The sequence below is a fragment of the Accipiter gentilis genome, chromosome 2 (assembly GCF_929443795.1).
Source record: "Accipiter gentilis chromosome 2, bAccGen1.1, whole genome shotgun sequence".
Classification (NCBI taxonomy): domain Eukaryota; kingdom Metazoa; phylum Chordata; class Aves; order Accipitriformes; family Accipitridae; genus Astur; species Astur gentilis.
Window position 1 is genome coordinate 7,911,371 of NC_064881.1, and position 16,809 is coordinate 7,928,179.

Here is a 16,809-nt window from a genome sequence, read left to right on the forward strand (position 1 = left end):
TGTCAAATATTTGCTTACCTGTGCATTGTCTTTCTGTAGCTTTTGATGCTCATCATGGCTGATATGGTGGTGGTCTCCTTCGATGACAGGCAGCAAGGTGTCAATCTGGATAAAAACTTTTGACTCCAGATCTCTTTTCATGTGTTCTGATTCCAGTTTCCAGGCATCAAAAGCGGTAAACAAATCTGGTTAGTTGCTAAACTGGTTGGATTGTCCAATTCCACAGCCTAAGGTTGCATTTAAGGCTATTACCTACAGCTGCTTGCCCTATCAAAGAAAACTACCTTGGAAATCAGAGAGAGAAGAGAGGAGAATGGAAAAATGGCTTGTCTTCCCAGTGTAGATGTAAGAGACTCAACCCACTGAGACCATGGTCACGTTTGGTACTTAATTCAGGGACATTATATGACATTCTCCCACCACCCCTCCCTGTCAAGCAACACCCTGAAGACTGAAGGTCCATTACAGGACCATTCCCAAGGAAACTCCAGGATAGTTGGGAAGATGTGAGGTCGTCTCAAGGAAGACCAGCACTTGCCAGGCTGCACTGATGAGGTTCTGTAGTGAGACATCCATCAACCTGAAGTACTAGTTTAATAAAGATAATGGATATAAGGATAACACTTTTCTGAAGGCAGCCTTAAGCAGTCATACTCGGGGGACATGCCCATGCTGGAAGGGACTGGCCTTATCTTAACAGCAATATTTAGGCTGAGGTGATCAGGCATTGATTACAGAAGATGTGGATAAGAGAAAGAAATAACTCTGAACTTACTTCTGGATACCTGACTCAGTCTATAGCTGGAGCAAGATCTTCTACACCTGTGCCTTTACTTCCTTAGGAGGTTCAAAGCAGGCAAAGAGTAAGTGGCTCTGAGACCTATACAGGATCCAAGAGGGCAAATTTAATTGTGATGCTTGGATCTAGATTTGCACACACGAAAGTGGATTGAGATTTATGGTCTTTCCTTCACAGGATGAGTCCAAATTTCAGTACCCTCCTAGAAGAAGAGGAAGTTAAAACTACAGTTGAATCTATGATTGTTCCAAAGAAGAGGTGAATAAACACCGTACTTAGAGGTGGAAACAGCTATAGAGTAAAAAAACCATCAGTATGCTGGAATTTGGCACAGATAAACCACTTCAGGACTGAAAGCTGAGTATCTGTATGAGCCTTTAGAGAAGGACATCAATTGCTCCTAGAATTGAAGGCCCTAAATATTTCAGAGAAGGCAGCCAGAAGGAGAGGATGTGTGTGCTGCAGAAGACATACTTGGAGAACTACCAAGTAGGTGCGGGGTGGAGCAGAACAAAGGGGAGACTAGCCATAGGCCTTGAAGATTATATGGTGACCCCCCAACTTTCCTACTTCTCCCTCAGGAGAAGGAGTAATTGGGGGAGAGGAAAGAAGAGTCAGAGGGTAGAACACCAAAGTAAATCTCTTAATTCCTCATCCTCTAGCCTCTTGTCCTTACCTGGATTTAGCAAGACAGCCGAAAAGCAGTGAGGCTGCCCAGCTGCAAAGCATTCCTGGCTGGAAAACAGCCTCTTAGAAAAACTGCTGGTTGCTGCTTAGTTGACAGTTTGAGGCCCACTGCCCTGCACAACAGGACGAAGGAAACTTTGAAACCTAGGCATAGTTGCCGCTCTTCTTTGTGGAAGATGTATGCCAGAACTTTTCTTTGGATGAGGCCAAGATAGTGACCTGGCACAAGGTACCTGCTTCATCCCCTCCTGGCATGCAACAGACAGAAGAAGCTGTAGATATTTGAAAGTGGAAGGGAGGAAACAGGCACTTGGCTCCTAACAGGCTTTTGAATGCCTGGTAAGACAAAAGCTGAGGCAACCCCACATCTATGGTAGAGACAAGCTATAGGTTTTCACAAGCATGGTGAGAAGATGTTCGGAGCAAATGCACCTCTCAAGTGATGGGTAACAACTAGTAAGAATTTGCAACAATATTCTCATATCCAAGAATAGGTGCCTTTAAAAAGACATCCAATAGATTTTTAAGAATAAATGTAGAGTGGTAAAATGGTGTTGCCTCCAGCCAACTTAAAATGATAAAATGCTAGTGACTCAGATCTCATGATTTATGGGCCATCCGCTTCTGCTCTTACTGAGGAATTTCTTCATTAATACAAAGCTCCAGCTAGATCAGTCTACTGGATTTACTCAATAATTTTGAGAAATGAGCTTTGGGTGTCTGCATGAATTGGACTGGAAGGCCCTTTTTCCTGTCTAAAGACAATGATATTTATAACTTTAAATGCTGTGTCAGTTTAAATGTTACAATGTTTCACAATCATGTATTTAAACACAGAAATCTGTTTATTTACCCAAACAAAACAGAGGAAATGATTCCAGCCCTCAGGTTTTGAATTCTCATTTAAATATGTGAACATCAGTCCACAACTTAGAGATGTTTGTGTATCTATGTACCTCCAAAATACTCATATTTCATAGGCTTTTTCACATTAATATTCACCAACAGTATCACAAAAGTTCTTTTTCTTTTACATAACTGTAAGCAACAGTAATTCTAGAAACACTAGAGAAAAAAAAGCATAGCAATGTCCACAGTTACAAGAAAAAGTGCACATTACTTGGTCACAATCACAGTCATTACTTGGAAAACTATATGTAACAAGTAGATATAAAATATCACTGATGCCTTAAACTCATTGTCAAAAACAGAATTACATAAAATTTTGTACATGAAATAAGGCAAATTTAGGAATGCACAAGAAACTTGTTATTCAACAAAAGCTAAACAACAGAACAGATAGTACAGTAAGCATAAACTAAAGTACTTTTTCTATATACTTAAAAATAAGCCTGCCGTAGTGCACAAAGAAAACACCATTAATGTGTAATCAATATTATAAAATAAGAAATAGAGGGGTTGGGAAGAGTGGGGAAGGGGAGAGAAGAGTTTTATTATAGTTGCAGCTGCATCCATTTACAGTTTTGTACAGGTTTTACCTAGGCCTGGGAATTATACAAATCATACCAGAAGTGTCAGTGACATTCCTCGGTAAGAATTTTGTTTAAATTAAGGAAAAAAAAAATAAATACACACAAGAGTGCAAATTTTCAGATTGTCACTTGCAACCTCTTAACATTCATCATCTACGTCCAATCACAACTAGAGGGACTTGTATAGGACAGCAGCAGTGATCATGGAGTTAGATGAGCTCACTGTAAGAAATCAATTTATCTTTTTTTTTTTTCTCAATGATATGTCTTTTTTAAAAAACCCTCAACTCTTTATTAATTGCTAATAAAGCTGCAATATATTACAGAATGGAGTTGAGAATGGCATGAATGCAGGAAATGCATGCTTCCTTTGGAAGGTATTCCACAGATGACAATTTACAGTACACGGGGGAAGAATTATCCAGCATCAAGAGTTACTTGTTGTAGAAAGAATATGAAGTTGGGGAGAAGGGCACAGTCAGGGGTTCAAGAGAGGAAGGGGGGACTTAAAATAGCTCCTCAAAACATTTTCAGGACCAGTGAAAAAGTTTACCAAAGTAAAAATGAAAAATCTTGAATGAAAACAAAAATCTTTTGTTTTGTTTTTTATAAAAATTACATTTTTTTAAAATACAAGATCCTTTTAATTGCAATTGTGCCCTGTAGCAACAGGACATTTGGCAACGTTTTGCCATATACTGCAGCTTTAAGTCCAATGAGTCAGTATCACATTCCACTAATATTGCACTTGGATCTTGAACCATTTTTTTTTTAAGCCATCACAGCATCTTCTGTTTCCTCCACTTGTTAGAATGAGTTAATTTCTAGCCACTTTTTCGATATTTATGCTGACACACTAAAACAAAAGCAATAGGCTGGACACAGTAAAGTACCTCGGAAATACCAGAGGTCGAAGTTCACTTGAAGCACCTTAACACATCACTTTATGGATCAAGAACAGTGTGGCATTATGGTAATTAACTCTCCTAAAAGACTGTGCAGTAACTGAAGTGTGTGCTCTGGAAAATCAAAATGTCATTAGTGGAAACTCTGAGATAAGACCAGGCCAGTGTGAAGGTCACATGACTCAGTTCTGCTGCAAAATAAGGTTTTCCAGTTCATCTGCAGAACGCAATAAAAATGCGGCTGATTCTCGATACCCTGCCACAAGCTGCCTCACTGCATTTATTTCAGTTGGACTCAGCTGGGGTCTAGAGCTTGAACTACTGGAGGATCCAGAGCTGGTTGCTAACTGCCTCTTCATACTGAGATCTGTTGGACCTGCAGATAACAAAGGAAAAGAAAAGAAGCTTCAGATCCACCGCCAGAGACATTTCACAGGTTTGTAGCTACAAATGCAGAGCAGCAAAAATCTGCTTTCAGCTGAGTGCCAGTGAGAAGCAGCAGAAACAAGCAATAACTGTTCAGTTACCAGTTGCCTTGACAGGAACCACAGCGATTTATATTTACGTGACAGATACCTTTTAACTTCTACTTACGTAACACGAGGGGCAAGTCCACCGCCAGCAGAAAACTACCCTCTGGAGGGTATGCCAACAGTGTAAGCCACTTGCACCCCAACACTGCCCTGGAATCTGATGCTGCTGAGCAGGCAGAAGGTTCATCTCCTGTGACTCCCCCAGCTCCAGCTGCCATCATGGCCTTCATGGCAATCTGCACACTTGCAGTTTTTATCACAGAATATCAAACTTGTGTTCCCTAGATATCTCTTTTCACGTTTTATGCTTCAATCAGCATGCGGCCAGATTGTGAATCCCTTACAGACGTAGATAAATGGTCATTCACTTGACTAGCCCTGATGCCATGTGATCACTTATATAAATAGCTGGTCATGAATGAGATTAGGCTGGTGACAATCTGGCTGTTACAGTGAGGAGTACAGTATCATCTGGCGGGGCTGCATACAGCTGGCAATAAGTTGCAAGGATCTTGTAAGGCCCGAACACTGACAAGAGAACCTGCAGCAATCACCATGTTGCACTGGCAGCTTATACCAATATGCTTAGCACTTTTCCTCAAAGAATATTCTCAAGACCATGCACGTTGCGTGCGGAAGACAGCACTCCTGAGGGCAGTCTGCAGGTTACCCCGATCGGCAAAACCATCTGCCATCATGGAGTTCGGCTTTGCGTGGAATTTCCCTGGTCGTTTGACCATAGTTATTAATCAGCTAAGATGTATGGTGCTTTGATGAGATGTTTGCCTTTTGCACTTAACACAATACATGTTTTCTTTCTGGACTGTAAATTTCGACAGGTAGAATTGGACTGAGGACTTTTTTAAACATGGAAGGATACAGATGGCAAGTATACCTACCAAGCAGTTTATTATGTGAAAATCTGGAAAAGTACTGCTCATTCATTTTGACAGTGTAGCAAATCTATACTTCTGGCAGGCAGAAGATCAGACTAGCTTGATCTTAATCTTAATACTGTCCTGGAAACTGGGATCAAGTTATCCAAAGCTATGTATCTTGCTTTCCTATGAGAAAAATGTCACTGTTCAATTTCATCTGGACAATGTATGTCAATGCCAAGGATTTCTCAGCATTGGCTCACCAGATGGACTTTGCTTCCTAAGAAGACTGGAATAATTTTAAAATTTAGCATATTCAATTGTAGAATACAGAACACACTGATTCATATCCTAGAGGTTCTCCTAAATAATCCCACCAGAATCACAAGATTCAAAACCAGACTCACTATCTTGAGCACTAATGGAAAGAGATGTACTGATTTCCAGAAGCTGAAGATCTGGTCATAAACCTTACTTATTTTTCTTTCTTTTATGTTTAGGCAGAGATACGGCTGAGACCACAAAGAATGTGGAGATTGCCATGTTCTCACACTCACTGAAGTTAATGAAAATCTCCCCTTGAGTGAATGAAAGCAGAGCTGGGACTATGAAAAGAAACTACTCAAACAGAAAGGGTCCTATTAGATCTTATTTCCTACTACGCAACTAGCCTGAACAGCACTTAGCCTTACAACTGTATTATCCAGTTTTACACCAGTATAAATCAACTGACTTTTAAGTGACTTCCAGTGTACAAAGGATAAATAAAAGGACAATTAGCTCGGTGCATTTGTTTCTGTGTGACCGCACGCTGCAGGGAAACGACCACAGTGTGAAGAAGCTCAGAGAATATTTCTAAGTAAATCTTAACCCAGCACAGAGAAGAAGGGTATACAAATCATAAAGCCAGCTGGACTGAATGGTTGTAAGAAGCCATTAAGGACTTCTATATTTATTGAGGCAGTAGTGAAAAAGCTACCACTGACATATTGAGGGCATTGTGCTCCATATGAAACTACTTTAACTTTTATGTTCTTTCCTTGTCTCTCATTCATGTCACAGCCAAAAACACACACACAATATACAGCAGAACAGAGCTGCTGCAGCAGAGCATGTCTTTTTCTGAAACTAAACTGAAGGGCTTTTCTCATTGGCAATCCAGACTTTTAAGTGATTGAATAGGATATTAAGTTTACTTCACTTATAAGTAGAAAATACATAGTTACATCTCCCGGGTTTTCCTTACAAAAAATGATGATACAAAGTAAAAGCACTGCTCTGAAAGGAAAACTAGGAGAAGACCCAGATGTCCAGCATGCATAAATCTGTGTAACTCCTCACAAGTCTATAGGGTCACAGGGATTTACACAAACTAAAGATCTGGCCCTGTATTCCTAGATGTCTGGATAACTATCATGAGGAAAGTTTTTTAACTCTTCAGAATACACATGCTTGAATCCCTGAAGGTACTGGAAATAAAGTTTTGTGCAAGTGCAAATCTGCGGTCTGCATAGACAGAGAATCATCAGGACCCAGAACTCCTCTTGGTCTGGGAGACTTCTGATGTATATACAAAGTTCCTGTATACAAAGGAAATAAGAAATCTCTGATTTTAACTCACCCCAGCTACTTCAAACTCCTTGATTTTTCTTTTATTGCTATATACTAAGAAAACAGGATTTTACTTCACCCTCCAACTCCTGCCTTGTACTTAACAAGTCACAGTGCTGTCCTCTTCCCCTCAAAGAAAAGCCCCCTGAGCAAAAAAGCAAAGAAATCCACACACACAGAAAAGCATTCATGGCTGTGGTTTCAGGACAGTGAGTACACCCGTGCCTTTTCAGGAAGGGAAGCTGCATGTGCTGGCAGATAGCTGAACAGAAAGAGAACAAGCCATGCTTGATGTGGGGATAAGGATTTTGGTTCTTCTTTTAATTATGTTATGTGACCCTCTACACCTCACCTCCAAAGCTTGCCTATGATAGCCCAAGCTTTATATCTGGGAGAACACCTCACTCAGAGACTAGCCCTAGGATGTATTATATTGGTCTCAGCTTTTAATAGCTATGATGGTCTCAGCTTTTAATAGCTATGATAGACACTCACTGGCAGTATTACTCATTCTTAAAGGTTGTTCAGTACTTAACATTATTTATTAAGCTGCCAGTCTTCAAAGGAACACGGAAGTGTATCCTTATACAGAGGGAAATCTGAATATTTTTGTAATGAATTTTGCAGTGTCTGGTTCCTCCAAGGTGATACTGCACATTTTAGCATACTGCTTCCTATCCTGGAGTACTTCAGGACAATTAAAAATCTTGATTGCAAACATTATCAGGTTCCACAATGTCTGTGTGTGCAAGCAAAGATTAAGCATGTATCACAGATATGAAGACAGGATACTTATTTTTATTTATTTATTTCCATTAGTGCATACTATTGTAACTCACAACTGTCATCTCCATGTTTTTATAACAGCACAACATTCTCTTAAGCATTGGGTTAAACAAATTGCTGAGACAGATCCTTTCTTTCAAACTCTTTCAGAACACTGAAGTATTGTTCCTCTGCTTCTTGCCGAGGCCACCTGATTGACACTTTAACACAGGAATATTTTCAATTTATCACCTCAGTCCAGTTACATAGACCTAATTTCCCCTGTGAGGTGAAAATGTTCTTGTTGGAACCACATCAAGCTGAATATGAGAACTCTGAAAACCCGCTTTTCATGTGCTAGACAATCATTTATCAAATTAGCTGCTAGGAATATCTGTCATTAAGTACATGGTGGGACAAATGGCTTTTCTGTAAATTGCAAGACTTAAATGGAACTAGTTAATGCCTCATGCACTACTCATTAGCAACATGATTTATATCAAATTCCAAAATATGGGTCAGATGTAGATGTGCTGTTACTGATTGCTTACACACTATCAACTGTCTCAGCAAAAATCCCTTAAGAATTGTATGCTGTCACTGGGTAGCTACCAATCTTATAATTAACAACTACTGAAAGAATAATAAATGTGTCAGTGACCCTCAAAATGGTTATCACTATTGCAGATAATAATTTAAAATAACAAAAATTATTTTAAAAACCTTTATGTGCTTAAGCATCTATGCTTCTACATTTTCCTTAATAGTTAAGCAACCCTTTCCATCAGTGAAAACATAAAAAACAGTGGCACTTCTAGAAAAATACATTTGCCCATGCTTTAAAATCTCTCTTGTGTATCTTTTCTATTGCACCTATTCTCCTGTCCCCTTTTTTCTCCATGAGTGGCTTTAGGAGTGAGTATATACTAGCTTCTCATATACTCCAAAAAAACTAAATAGAAACAACTATAAAAGTGTGCTACTTTTTCCAAATCAGATGTATTTATTATTGCAATAATGTTTTATTGTGATATTATGTATGTCAATGTTTCTTTTCCTCCTGCCTTCAAACAGATGTGCCTAAAACTATTGTTTCAAGTGCCAGATCTCAGATGAAGAAAACAGGGACTAATGAATTGGACCTTTTAGGCTTCTTTCTCCCTTCTACACCTTTTCCTCTGGAAAACATACCTTCAGCTACTTTAGACAGCAGAATAAACTGCTGTGTTGCCTGAGGAAAGAAGTGTGAAAACACAGAAATGAATATAGCCACTAAATATCATGCATTTTCAACAATCATCAAACACACTGGTTTGTGATGAAATCATTATGTGAGGTCCTCCAGTAATGTTTCCTATCCACCATATGAGATTAGTTACGTGGCATACACCTGTCTTGCCTTAATGGCTGTCTCCTGAGCTTTGTGCAAAGGTAGAAAAGTAGGATACTGCCCAATATATCGCAGACATTCCACCTCCATTCCTATGGTGGGAGCAGACTAATATTTGCATATGGCATGTATCTGGTAACTTGAAGAGGAGGAGGAAGGTGGAAGAGTAATGTGGGCATGATCTTAATATCAAATTCAGCCAGCATTTCGCAGTGAGAAATTCCCACCTTTGCCACAACTTAGGTCAAACCATTTAACTTCTCCCAACCCCACATTTTGCCTTTTTAAAATGGGACTAAACACACTCTCCCAGGTTCCTAGCTCTAACACTCTTGTTCTGTGTCTTTTCATGCTCCAGGCTCCAGCTGTGTTAGAGACAAGCTGTTTTGTCTTTCCTCTCTCTCTCACTTTGATGTCATCAGGATAGCACTGAGAACACAGAAGACTGTGCAAGAGTAGAGGTATAAAGAAGAGCTGGAGAGAGCAACCACAGCAAAAATCCCATTCAACCCCTACATCATGGCCAGCAATGCTGCGGGTAACCCAGTCAGCACTTTACGAATTAGCTACATACTGGATATTCTCAGCTGGACTGTTTTTTTTCCTAGTTTATTGCCAAGAAGCCACTAGTGCTCATGCAAATGCCAAGATTTTACAGAAGGTTAGAACTTCACCAAATTTGAGGGTGCAGAAATGAAGCACCCCCCCTACTGTCACATGCAAAAGGGGACAAGAGTGCTCAGCTCTCCTCTCCCTGCCCCAGAGCAGCACGGCCATGCCGATCGCGGGGGCTCAGCAGCATCAGTTCCAGGACCTTCCTCCATCTACCCCATCGTCTTCAGCAGGGCTGCACCGCCTGAAGGACCAGGAGGCAGAAGGACCAGGAAGGCTGATTTGCACCTGGGTAAGAGGCCAGGCTAAAGTGGGGAATGGCTGGGAGAGTGCAGCCCTTCTGGGCCTCTGGAAGGGAACAGCAGGGAGAGGTGAGCGGTGTGGTAGGAGGCTGACAGCTACCAGCTGCAGCATGGGGCCATTGGTCATGGTCTGCAGGCCCGCCCGCAGGAGAGGAGGCTGAAAGAGAAGGCTGCCAGGGCTCAGGATTTGCTTGTGGTGTGAACATATTCAGGTTCAGCAGGAAGACTCACCTGAGCTGGAAGGGGACTGGACGTTTGTGGTGCCTGGGATGCAGTGCTGAGTTGAGGCTGTGGTGGAGGTAGGCTGCAGATCTGTGTAGAGAAACAGAGACACAACAGATGCTTTGTTTTACCATGACAGGAGGGCATGTCCTGCACAGCCAGTCTGCCTGTGAGTCTGAAACACCTTCTGTTTTTACATACACAAAGGGAAACAACTGACATTTCTGCCTAGAAAACCAGGCAATGATGCAGAAGAAACACCCCCAAATCACTTCCAAGAAACCCATCAATGGCAGCAGAAACACTTTCCACACCTTTTAGGGAAAATGGACTTCAGGAAACAGAGTGGCTGTGGGGAGCAAGGCTCTGATAAGCCCGCTCTGGCTTCAGAGAGTGCTGACAGCTGACAGTCATGGGGAGAGGGCAGACAGTGACCCATTGGACAGAAAGACGTGGGGAGAAGGGGTGATCCCACACTGTCAGGAGAGGCTCAGGCAGCATGCAGGGACGTCAACAGCTTCTGGTGGCAGCAAGAGATTTTGCTCCCAACAGAGCAGCCTGTCTCCTGTCCTCACCCTCCTGCCCTCAAGCTGGGCGTCCCTCCAAGCTCAGTCCAGGTGTGATGGAGTGGGGCCAGATGAAGCCTTTGTGGCTGGCTAGGAGCTGGCAAGCAATTATTTTCACACCCATTGGGCTATCCCGCCTTGGAGATTCTCTATTCGGTTCTGTAGCAGGACCTGCATTAGTCTTAAAAAGAGAGCCATGGAAGTCCACCCTTCTCAAAGAGCAGCTCTCCTTTAGCATCTACAAGAATCAAGGACGACGTGCCCAAAGGCTTCTCCCCAGCTCATGTATAGGCTGACAGAGGCTCTGTCAACCCACAGATTGCTTGGTGATGGGGTCAAGCTTTCCAGCCAAGCTGCCTTGGCCTAAAGGGTTTAAAAGCAGGGGGGGGGGGAAAGAGACCTTGGTGCTGTAAGCCCAAGTCTTTTCCTGCTGTACTTTTTTCCTGCCCACAATAAAAGAGGGGTCACTGTACAAGCTGTTGCATTCTGCTTTCTCATATTGAGCAGTTGCATGAAGGCTTGCCCCATACAGTTGTGTAAGGAGCTAATTATGGTTCTGTAATTAGCCATGTGGAACGACAGGCTGAGGGGGGAAGCACTGCAACAGCAGGCACAGAGAGGTCCCTGAGCCAGAGTCACCAAACAGTTGGGCAAGCAGATAGCTAAGTCTGTAAGATGGGATCTGAGGAGGGACCAATGTTATAGGGGAGGAAATAATCAAATTAAATGAGTCACGGCACACAAAATACACACATCAGCTGGACTATTAGAGAGGAGAGCTAACTGGACATAGTCATATTACTGTGGGGGAAGGTCCAGAAATAGGTATTCAAGCAGTGAGTTTTAGCTAGTTTTGCAACTTCTCCTTTTTTCTGTTATAGCAGATACACAAAACCAGACTGTATTTGCTTATACACACATCCTGACTGAGGTGTATATTTATTTTTACGCTAGAAGAACATTTGTAAACGTGACAAGAACATTTGATGGTTTACTAAATTGAAAAGGAAATGCATTCTTAAATGACTTCTTAGGTCCTGAAAACAATTCACAAACAAATATCCTGTTCTCCAGAGAGGGAACTCATTAACCATCATAACAGCCTTGCATATGTTTGGAACGAGAGTCCTTGAAACAGAATAACGACTGCAAACAACTGTCCTATGAGGTCTGTGGAGGGCAATGGTTACCCTTCTCAACTGCAACTCCATCCGCTCCTCTTAGTCCACAAACGAAAAAGCAAATATCCATGGACATATCAGAGAGGATTGACAGATCCCAAAGAATTGGCCTCCAAGTCCTCCCATTTCTCCTGTAGGGAAACCGGCTAATGGGGCCAGAGCACTTTACTCTCAATAGCCCAGAGATAATTAGGTTGGCTACTGATTGCTTTTGTGTCAATGAAACTGAGAAATTGATGGAGTTGCCTTTCCACAACGTTCCTAATGATCTTCCTGAAATGGCAAGTGGGTCACAAATCAGCAGCCAGCTAGATTGTTAGCATCAACAACTGGTTTCCAAGTGCTGGCACACAGACTTTTGGTTCATGGAGCTTATGTGCTTTGGATCCTGTAGGATCCCTGTGGAGAAGACAGACACCATTGCGCAACACTCCAACTATGCACAACCATCTGGCAGAGGTATAATGGTTTACTAATATTCCAAAGTAAGAGGACATACAGACAAAATTTTCCAGTGCAAGTAGGGAAAGGCAAGGAAGAAGAAATGTTTGAGCATATGTCAGTATGCAAACTGTAAACATCCACTGGTCCCTTCACCCCAGCAATGCTACAGAGGGAAATGCAGTGCACTGTACAGTTCCCCGGCTGCCTTAGCTGTGCAGCATGTGGCAGTTCCTAAATAACAACTGTTTGTCCTGCAAAACCCATCTTAAGTTTTAATTGTGAAAAACACTGGAGTCCTCTACGTTAAAGGTACACAAAATGTTGCTTCTAATCAGAAAGTAATGCTAATTTATGATGTTGAATTTGTACTTCATTTTTTAAAATTGCATGCTGAGGTGACATAGAATGTTTTTGCCTAAATCCCACAATTCACTGAAAAATGGGAGTTATGGAAATGTATCCTATTACAAGAGGTTTGCAGGGAAGAACAAGTACACAAAACAGTTGTGATTCCTCACAGTTTAAGATTATGTAAACCAGGACAATTCTGATGGCTTCTGCTGACAAATAACACATGGGGAGTTTAATCCTACTCTTAGTTGGGTGAAAGAGCAAATGCCAACTGTTTTTAGTGGGAACTGGCTCGGATCTTCTCTGGCCACAATGTAAAAGACAATTTTAAAGTTCTTGTGCATTTTCCCAAGAAACCAGTTTTCCACGGCCTGTCTTACTCTTATGAAAATATTTGATCAGAGATCATATTCAGTACCTCAGATGTGTTTTTCATGCATATGGAAACAATTGTAATCATTATTCACTCTCTTCAAGTCAAAGACTTTTGACAACTAAACTATTATCTTTTTAAAGCCTTTTTTAAAACTTAATGCAAATGATTCACAGACCTCTGAGCATTTTGGGAGTGGGGGCTGAGGGAGCAGACATGACCTAAGGTCACCAGGACACCACATGCCAGTAACTCCTTGCAGGCTGCAGCACTGGTAGCATTTTGAAAATTGCTTAGCATGTTGAATATAGAGGCTATAGCTGAACAATTACCATCTTGCCTAAGTCAGCCCATATACTTGAAGCAGCACTCTCCTACTCGGCCACAGAGGGATCAGGCAGGACAAAAACCCAGGGATTTCTCCATCCTCTCAGACATTTTTTAAATACCGTTCTTGGAGGCCAGAGACCCTCAGGCTTCCAGAGTAATCACTTTTCTCAGACAGACAGACAATACCCTCGTTATCAGAATGGGCAAACCTTTTCCTTTGCTCTGAATTTGTATGAAATCAATATGGGGGACTATTTCAAACAAATAATACAATACGCTTACATCTGTTTGTTACAAAAGCTTGCTAATGTAAGAAGAAAAGAATGTTGTTTAAATAAATGACACCACTGTTTTTTTCAGAGGGGCATACAGCCTCATGGTGACACATAATTACCTGCATCATTTTAAGTTTAGAATATAGATGGATATGCTGATTTCTCATTTAACACTTGGTATGCCAGATCCTTATCTGCAGTAAATTAAAGTAGATAGAGAGACCATGTGCGAAATCTAGGTCAATTCATTTGTGTTACAAAATATGGAGTTCAGTGTTTTCAAACTCCAGCCACAAAAATACTAATGGCCTCATTTCGTGATCAGTACAGGAGAGGACAATAATGACAGTGTAGGTCCTCATAAAGTCATGCAAATCAACTGAAGATCTAACCTGGCACTTTTTTAGGCAGCTTTGTTAGAGACTTCAGGTTCGGTCTCGCCCTATTGTGAATTAGTCTCTGGAAACTGAAAGGAGACTAGCATGCAGTGAGCAAGTATTTTGCTCAGCAGTAGCTGTTTGCGGGATTTTGTTCCTGCTCATTATCTGATAATAGCCTATGGATGTTGAAGCCCTTGGACTAGCTTTCTGTACAGCAGGGGGAAATGTACACATGAGCACATATACACACAGGCACATTTTGTAAGGAAACTCACCACTGCTAGAAGCATCGTTGAGATTTAGCAGCCCACCTCCGAGCCCTCTGTAACTATGGTAACTGTAGGTCCCATTGCCATTGATGTACAACACCTCCTGTGTGCTGGAAACAGCTGATGTTGAGTAAGTGACCTGGGCTGGCTCCTGTTTGTACTGCTTGTCAGCTGGAGCTGCCTCATCCTGCAAAAACAAGGAAAGGTTTTGAATAATTGTTACATTTTACCTTGCACAAGAGGGTCTTTTCCATTCTTAAGACTCCATATCTATTGCTTTCAGAAAAGTATAATACATATTAAACAAACACAGATGTGTTTCTGATTAACCAAATATCAGCTGAAAAGAAACAATGGAAATAAGCAAGAATACAGGTTTCCTACAAATCTGAGAATATTCATTTATTTGTGCTCCACAAGCCAACCATGCTGTTTCTCAAAGGAGAAGATGCATCCTCTCACCCTAAAGAGCTCAGTCTCCTGCAAAACACAACTCTGTCCAGAAATACATGGGAAGGGACAGAAAAAAGCCATTACTTTCTGAGTGACTCTTCCAAGCCAGAGAATCATATCTTTCTCGATAACACGAATACAGAATGCACCAAGTACTTCTTTTGATGTATCAGCCTCAGAAATGACAGAAGGAATAGAGGAATGGAATAAAACAGCATTTCCTGTGTTTGCAGAGGGCTGAGTGAGTGTCCATCCACAAAGGGCCAAGTGGCAAGGATGCCTCTACAAACGTGACATGAAAGCATTTGTCATCTCTGTATAAGCAGCAACTGAACACCGTAAGTTCACCTCAATGCTCCCTGTTTACCTTTTAGATGCTTGTGTAATATTTAACAGGATTTAGCACAATGCCCTCCAATTTTCCCCTAAATGAGATCAAGTTTCAGGTGAAAGCATATTTTTCCCCATCTGCACTTACCATAGCTACTGCTTAGAGCACCTTACCTCCACTCATGATCACAGAATGCCCCTGTGGCAACTTTAGTAATGACACAGGTGAAACAAAAAAAAAAGCATTAAGAGAAGAGTTAATGTGTTTTAGTACTTGGTAACAAGGAAAACTATCAGTGTGTGACTGCTCAGCCCACCACAGGGACATGAGCGCCAGAATTTCTGATTTAGTCTGCAAATGTATTTGAACTTTTTCTCTGTTTCTTTTAACCTGCAGACTTTTTTTACAGGCCTGACTTTATATTCTTATGTGATGAAAATATATTTCAGTAATTTCAAATAAAATGGATCTATGGAAGATCAGTATTTAAAAAAACAGAGATGAGAATGTTTGCAGACCTTTTTAGAGAAACTAACTGAAAAATGATCTGTTAAAATTATCTCTCCTTTGTGTAATATTTTGTCCATTTTATGTCTCTCTCTTCTGCACAACCCTTTTATGGTTGCTAAATATACCAACCTTACCAAGAATGTTATAAAATATCTCAAACCTTTTTTACAGTGTTTACTTAAAAATAAGAATGTATATACCAGCACAGAGGGATCAAATAGTTCAAACAGTGTCCAGTCTCTGTGTTGAAGCAAAAAAGGGTTCTGAAGCAGCTTTCCTTTTTGCATTAGGAGCAGTTGTCAGTTCCACCTCTCAAATAAGACACTACCAATTTTTCGGAGATGAAGAAATCTCTGTCTTGTAGATATTTATTGGTGAAAGAGACTTGGGCACAACTGACATGACTCAGGAGATGGTGTATATATATTATTAACAGAAATTTTAATATTTAATACAGAACACTGAGCTATCAGATAATTAATTCCATAAACAATCAGAATGGGGCCTCTTGGGCACTAATATGAGCTGAGGCACAGCTTTGCATTTTTAAGAGAGTTGGCCAAACTGGTCTCTTATGCATTTTCTTAAGTAATTATAGACTTAAACGAAGGGCCAAAATTGCAATGTATTTTTGCCAGGAATTCAACTTTAATATCATTTACCTTTTATCTCCAAAGGTCATTGCTGTCCCTTATAAGAGAAAATGTATTCTTTTCTCTGAGAAAATATTCATAAGCTATACAGTAAATTTCTTTCTTGGCAACAAAGCTTAACTCGCTGTCCAAATCTTTAACACTCTCCAGGCTGAGATGTTCTGTATCCTTATGTCTAAAACTAGATGATATTTCCTGCCATAGACTCACTCAGAGCCTCATTTTATTCTCGTGAAGATCGGTAAGGGATCTTCTGCAAATTTATCAAGGACTGGACTTCGTTCAAGGGGTGCAGTGCAAAGGGGACTAACTCCTACAGGTGAGCGGAGTATCTCAGGGCCTGCTTCCTTATCCTGACTGTCTGGAACCCGCAAATTTGCACGTCCCTGAATTTACACATGCTCCAGAGCCCCCTCTAGTCAACGCACTGAAAACCTAAGAGTGAGTTTCTTGCAGAGCTGATGCACTGAGCTTCTAGCAGAGCACAGCGAGCAGA

General features: G+C 41.1%; 1 protein-coding gene across 2 annotated transcripts in view; it reads right to left on the reverse strand.

The window, feature by feature from the left end:
• Window positions 1–2,332: 2,332 nt before the first annotated feature.
• Window positions 2,333–16,809, reverse strand: part of NOL4 (nucleolar protein 4) — a 196,963-nt gene continuing 182,486 nt past the window's right edge. For both annotated transcript variants that reach the window (XM_049827495.1, XM_049827485.1), the window contains 3 exons: window positions 14,373–14,553; window positions 10,207–10,287; window positions 2,333–4,260 (listed from right to left, as the gene is read on the reverse strand). In XM_049827495.1, coding sequence (XP_049683452.1) covers window positions 4,067–4,260; window positions 10,207–10,287; window positions 14,373–14,553 — 456 coding nt within the window. In that variant the 3' untranslated portion in view covers window positions 2,333–4,066. The remainder of the gene's footprint in view (window positions 4,261–10,206; window positions 10,288–14,372; window positions 14,554–16,809) is intronic.